This window comes from Eufriesea mexicana, unplaced genomic scaffold, assembly GCF_001483705.2.
Source record: "Eufriesea mexicana isolate 0111107269 unplaced genomic scaffold, ASM148370v2 scaffold1385, whole genome shotgun sequence".
Classification (NCBI taxonomy): domain Eukaryota; kingdom Metazoa; phylum Arthropoda; class Insecta; order Hymenoptera; family Apidae; genus Eufriesea; species Eufriesea mexicana.
In genome coordinates this window covers 901837-908857 of record NW_016909584.1, presented here as the reverse complement: position 1 = coordinate 908857, position 7021 = coordinate 901837, and the positions used below count along the sequence as shown (strand labels likewise).

Genomic DNA, 7021 nt, shown 5'->3' with positions numbered 1-7021 from the left:
CGTTGCTAACGTAGATCGGTGCTGTCGAAACTAACTCCAGTTGCTCGGGAAGTTTCCCTTTATTTCGACCCGCGAGATTCAAAATTACCACCCATGGACAGCACCGATCTCTTCGCTGTTGCCTGTAGCTCACGATAGATCCTTGCTGTGTGAATTTTGTTAAATCACCTAGAGCATGTTTGACGTACGTTTGTAAAAATGACTGGTTTTTCTTTTGCAGGAATCAACGACGATTACCCAGCGAAACAACAACCTGACCGAGTACTATCAATCGCTGCGCGATAACATGATAACGCTGTTGGAGCACGTGCGAATACCGAACGCCCCGGGCGGACCGCAGGAGAAAATGGGCCACGAGAACTTCGACAGTTACCTGACGAAGCTGCAGACACTGTGCACCGCCGATGGTTACTGCACGGACGAGGCGAACAGGCCGATATACGAGACGGTGAAGACCGCGCTGCAGGACTTCACCGTCCTACCGACACCCATCTGAGACCATCCTTAAAGCTCGGCGATCGGATACGACGCAACACGTTTCACGCGGTGACTTGGCTGTCTTTGCGACGACGAGGTAACCGTTCAGAGACACAGAGGTTCGCGTGGTTGCCCATAATGGACAGGCTGTTTGTGCGACGAACGTGAATCGTGTGTCGGTAAAGGAAAGAACAGAGAGACCATAAACGGAACGAGTATGGTGTACCTCCGTGCTGACTGAGGGAGGATCGAAAGGACTCTTTACGAATTATCGGGTGATCTGCTCCTGTGTACCAAGATGAGAAACAAGTGGACGGTGGATCTTGGACACGTGGAGGACGATTGTATAGACTGTTAGTAAATGTTATAACAACGGTATCTAAGGCATCCTCTGATAATCGTTCAGTGTGATCTCGCGGAACCGTGCGGACTGACGTTGCTCATAGCGATATCTTTTGTATATAACGAACACGTAGGACGTAAGAGTACGGTAAGGCCGGGAGCGAGTGACGGTGATTGTAAATAAGCGGCAGAGAAAGCATTTATATATTATTCGACGAAAACGTTAATGTGGTTATCACTCTTAAGACGTGTAAAGAATAAGGTCGGCGAAGAAGAGGCGACACACCGGAGGACACAAGCGCGAACACGAATGATTAGCTTAGATGTATATCGAACAAACGTATCGCTCTTACCAGTGCATAACTGTTACTACCCGTTAAGCCATTAAACGTTTAAAAAGTACGAGAGTGTGGAACCGCTGCGATGCTGCTTCTGCTAAAATGAAAAATGGAAAAAAAAAAAAGAAGAAAGAACCGACGGCTACTTATAAATTACTATTGCGTACTTATTACAGCTAGATATTATTATTACTACTATCGTCACTGTTACAACCACCGAGATCGTTTCTAGGACTAATCCAATCATTATTATTATTATTGCTACCACTACTCTTACTACTGTCTGATATAGGATATAGCGACGAGTATACCGACGCATTTATATTATAAACGAGTCTACAAAACGGCGAAACACGTTGTCCATAGTGTGTACATAGTCGACAGAGAAATTACTTAATATTATACGAGCGTTCGGCGAGCATCGCTGATCCACTTGGCTAATTGCGCGTGAGATGATCGATGGGAGAAGATTCTGCGCGGGGTAAACCTCGAGGTGTAATAACGCGGTGCACGTGCACGCGAGATCGCTGGTGCAGCCAGCTCGTTAATTGTCAAAATGTCAATCGCAAACACGGTGTGTACTTATCGAATTTCCAAGCGTTAGACGGCGCGTCGAGGATCGACGAGACGTGCGAGTCGCAAGGACGGTCCTTGACCAACTGTGCGAGTCGCCAGTCGATCGTCGATCGAGCGGAACGAGGAATACACGTTCTTTTGTGCAATAGCTTCTCCAAACGTTCTACGTTCGTTTCTTTCGTTGAAGAAATTTATTAGGATAAACGGATACGCGCGGTCACGGCGCGCACGGTTGCGTCTGTGTAAGTCATTTTCATCGGTACATTTACGTCCCTCTATATCGTAACTTGGCGTTATCGAGTCGCGAGGCACGCGTGGAACCGAGCGTGTAAATATCGGTGTGCGTTCCCGCGAGCATCGCGAAACGACGAGTATCTTATGCCTCTTGAAGGCTTTAAACGATCCAAAGCTCAACGAGGAAGAGGAAATTTCTGACAATACGCGTCGTCGAATCGGCAAACCAAGCGTTTCCGGTCTATTTCTCTGGCATCGATACGTACACGAGAGAACGAGGGTGGATGTCGATAACGGGGTTTCCGTGAAATTATCGTTAACTTTTGACGAGGTGACGAGGTGTATAGACTCGGTGTGCGACTTGTTCGAAAGGAAGACCATGGAGGAAACGCGAGACGATGGAAAAAGAGGCAAAGATATTTCGCGTACAGCGCTTATTATTTTGCAGACTGAACTAATTTCGCGACAGTAGAACGAGCGAGTGTATATAAAGGGAAGAGAAGAGAATCCGGGTGGTAGAATACAGGAAAATCGATTATTCGTCTGTTTCGTGGACAGACCGGATGAAAGATACCGTGAGAAGATGAATATACTTTAACCAAACACCGTGTAGTGAGAGTAATAATAAATTAAAAAAAGTATAGCGATAGTCGGCCGACGATTACGATTAATCTTCGACGTTATCATTATTCTTGTCATTGTCATTATCATTACGATTATAATTACCATCGTCACTGTGATTAGATATATTTTTTTGCTCAACACGAATCGAATACAGGCGGCGGGAAGACGGACAAACAGACATTCACGATCGATACATGTTCAATCTTCCCAGGGGGTTACCATTCCGACGATATTATTGCTATTATTGCCATTATTACCACTATTGTCGTTACGTTCTCGTCATTATTACGATTATTATTGTTGCCGTTGATAAAGTTGTACGAATATATAAGTTCAATGACATGCTTTAAGTAAGTATAAATGTTACTCCGATTGAATAAAGGGTATTTATCGATGAATCTGGAACTCGTTCTTTTCAGACCTTTTAGAAAATTTGCGATGCCACGATGACAAAATGCGGTATTCGACAACATGGCGGGTATCTATGATATATTTTCTAAATTTATCTCTGAAGATCATACGACCAATCCGACTCGTGATTTACTAGGGAATATTTGCTTGGCGTTGATGGTTCCACTAGGAACCGCCATTTTGAATTTACCTGCCTGCCTTCTGCCTGTCGAAAACGACATTCATCGAGGAAGTGGTGCAGGAAATAAAGTCAAATTTAAAAGTTGCCTATCATTATATTTGCATTTTCATTATAAAAAAAGAGTCTTGTTTCACAAAGCAACGTCGTATTCGACATAGTGACGTATCGTATAATACCTGCATCATCGTATATATCACAATAAAATGGACGTGCGAATGAATTTCGCATGTGGTATGTACATCGTGTAAAATGACAATCATCGAAATCATATGGCAAGCAAACGTATTTCCTCTAAAAAGCCGCACGATTGTCTAAGCGATGATACTCGGAACGTTTCCGGTTCCGACACTTTTTAGGACTCCTACTTTTCGCCTCCTACTCCTCTCCGTCTTTCAAGGGTTTCGTCGAGTTATTCGAACAACGACGAACGCTATTCCTCGTGAAGATAAGGAACACGTATAGATCCTACACAGATATGACATAGAAACGCACGACGCGTGTAGAATACCAACTATTCGTATTTGCTAGTTTAGATTCGCTCTAAATTAGCCAAACGAAATAATCGTGCTCGCTACGAATTTATCGTCAAGTCCGTTTCGAGTCTCGACACTTCTGGAACTACTTATCGGAGTCATGAGTATTTCGTGCAAACATTTAGGCTTGTGTCTCTCTAATGAGGCGCTTTCCGGAAGGCACAATGTTTACGTCTTCGTTGACTCTCTCGATTCTTTCCGTCCCTCCAGTTTCTGCGACGGAATTCGATGGAATACGACGAAATTCGACGGAATTTGGCGAAATTCGATTCGCCGTTCGTCTCTCACACGTGGAATCCATCGAGCAGCGTAACGACCAACGCGATACGCTCCTCATCTTCGACTCTAACTTCGATCGGTATCGTTGCGTTGATTCAGTGACAAAAGCGGAGTCTATTAGAGGACAGTCCATCTAGAGGACAGTCCGTTTGTTTCCTTGAACACAAATATCTTTAGTCTAGGTAAACGAGGACCAGTGTTACGTCGAGTCACGATCGCTCGTCGTTGACAGTTCTTCGAGTGCACTCTCGTCGTTGACAGTGCAGTGGCGGCTATAACGACGGACAGAGTCCTCTCATCCACCTTCGCGCTTTTGTACTTGGCTGGTTCTTAGCTGAATCGCCGTTCGCTGGACCTCCAGCACACCGCAAGCCTTCTTTGTTGCGATCATGATTCCTACTGCCAAATATCTCACCTGAAATGAACAAAATGGTCAGTATCAACGAAGAATTACCAATAAAAAAATCAAAGAATGTAAACACGCGTCAACCACTGTTTAACATTGGCTACTCTACCAGAGTTGTAAAAATCACAAAACAGAGGTATTTTACTTTCGAAACTTACACGATCGATAAATCATAGACCCGATGGAACAGTAGACGTTAAAAATATCCGACAGCGTACTCGCACTGTGTCATGACGTCACCGAGTTATATAGAACGACTCATAGCATCACTGGAAACAAACCGAGCGATAGCACCGCGTCACAATTTCTCCACGAACGTGGAATTTCCTGACTTCGTTTCACCCCCACCCTTTGTGTATATTCCAGGCCAAATAGTTCTCACGAACGACTTACGAACGAGTTTATACGTCGAACTACTCGTTCGTTTCATACGTTTACCAAGAGAGTTCCTGTTTTGTCATCGAAACAACGAAACGTTTAGCTAGAAAAGTAAAGAAATAAATTTTACCTCGCGTAAGGTGGCGGCGGTGACGGCGTGGGGTCCCTAGAAGCGATCTCCACGGTCCTAGGGACCATGGTGTGCACGGTTGGCAGCGACACCATAGTGGTATTATTCTGTCTGGGTAGCTGACTAGGATTCAGCTTGATTGCATCATCGTAGCTAGGTGGCGCGTCCGTAACTGCCTCGTAGTCTGGTGGCTTTTGTCTGGAGCCACTAGATGGTTCCTCGATGGAGATCACGTGAATCGGGTCGTCTATCTGCAACGGACAGAGTTGTCTTTCGAATCAATCAATCACTGGACAGCGCGCGAGACACGAAACGTAAACGACACGGAATCAAGATGACCATGATTCGATGCAATTCTATCGTGGCTCGAAGCCACGAGTGATCAATGTCCGCCTTTCGAATGTGGCCCCTTTAGTACGAATCCGTTGTTATCGCGTTAATACTTTACGACCACGTTGCACGACCGGCCGCAAGGATATTAACCCCGAAATGGTTATTCTTCTATATATATCGCGGCTGGTCTATAGATATCCACCTACGTGTTCGCCTCGACACTCTTTAGAAACTTTATAGCTGGCCGGATCTAAGTCACGAAAGGGCGCGCGTTTACCGCAGAGTTACGTACCACGGATACAGAACAGGATGAAAATAGCGCCGGTTATTCGAGGCTAGAAAGAAAGCTTCGCGGAAAATTGCATAATCGGTCGGGCTGAATCTCAAGGTGAATGACTGAGAATCGCCGTTGATTTCCTTCGCCGAAACGACCGCTGCACCGTTCGCGCAGCAGGGATTTTGCAAGGCTGACAACCGTTGCACGATCCCTACCGGCTAGTCCAATGTTTCCGTTCGTTGCTCTTCTTTCGCTCTACGAATGATCCAACTTTTCTTATTTCGCAATAACTACGGTTTTATTTCTTCGGCAAACAATTTTACGGGACAAAGCTTTCGCGTGCTCGACCTCACGTGTCGAAATTTCGCGCGCGAAACTTTTGTTCCACGAAACTCTGTCTCTGATGGAAACTTTATCCGAATTATGCAGAAACGGCAGGTAAAAAAGTATCGTGCCAATTTTAACAAACCCTATTCTCCGTTGCGAGTGTTACATAATATTAAATGACGATCGAATCGACGGCGGAATACATTTTTTGCAACATTGAAATAAAAATGGAGTCGTGTATTTCATGACGACACCCGCGCTTCTGGTATTATCAGCGATTAGGTGATCGAACAAGGTGCGTAAGTGGACTTTAACGATCCGTAATACGGTCATTTGTAATTGAAATGAATGATAATTGTAAAGCATAAATTAGTCGCGGTGTATCGTTAGGCTCGTAAAAAGCGTATATACCCGGCAACAATGACACGCCGTTTGCCAGATTTTAATCAATAAACTTTCGTAACAGCGTACAACAGGCAGCAGTATTATCTAAGTTATTCGCCTTTCCATTATTTCCCTTCGCAAATTCCTCCTGTCGCTTCCGACGTCGTGCGAAATCCGCTTGATTAGTTTCCGCGAGACGAAAATAACGATAAAACCTCGAATGTCAATCCCCGCGCGAGAACGTTTGCGCAGGAGAAAATTCGTACCTACGGTACCCTCGCGGACGTGTCAATCTGCGACACGGTAGAATAATCGAAGGATGGCCGCCGATAAATATAGATACGTGCTTCCGGGTGAATATCCTTACAGTAGATAAGTGCACTGTAACTACCAGCGACCTCCTTTATGCATCGAGCCGCAGACAGACCTTTGCATTTCTATTGTTTCCCCGGGTGCAACGAAAAGAGGAACGGCTGCTATTCTAAGCCACGCGACTATACTACGCCTACATACCGTTTTAGAAACAAAACGACGAAAAAGGGGAGGGAAAAGAGAGAAGGAAAAGGGAGAAAAAAATGAAGGGAAAAGGAGGAAAGGCGGTGAGAGAGGGGGAGAAAGGGGAAAAGGGGGACAGGTTTCGGGAGCGAAATTTTTGCACGACCAAGATTCGAGTGAAATGAAAGCGTGGACACAATGGATCGGGGAGGACAAAAGAGGGACGTTGCGAACAAAGATACGATAGAATGGCGGAAAGATGAGAGGAAACGTGCGATAAAAGACTTGGTCCAATG

At 45.1% G+C, this 7021-nt stretch overlaps 1 protein-coding gene across 4 annotated transcripts in view; it reads right to left on the bottom strand.

Moving 5' to 3' along the window:
- Nucleotides 1-3273: 3273 nt before the first annotated feature.
- The window catches only part of LOC108548236 (uncharacterized), a 25875-nt gene continuing 22127 nt past the window's right edge, over nt 3274-7021 (bottom strand). For 3 of the 4 annotated variants that reach the window (XM_017901073.1, XM_017901072.1, XM_017901070.1), the window contains exons 3-4: nt 4910-5160; nt 3274-4410 (exon numbers count right to left, since the gene is read on the bottom strand). In XM_017901073.1, coding sequence (XP_017756562.1) covers nt 4407-4410; nt 4910-5160 — 255 coding nt within the window. In that variant the 3' untranslated portion in view covers nt 3274-4406. Of the gene's footprint in view, nt 4411-4905; nt 5161-7021 lie in introns of those variants that run through there. The other variant, XM_017901071.1, reaches the window with a different exon arrangement.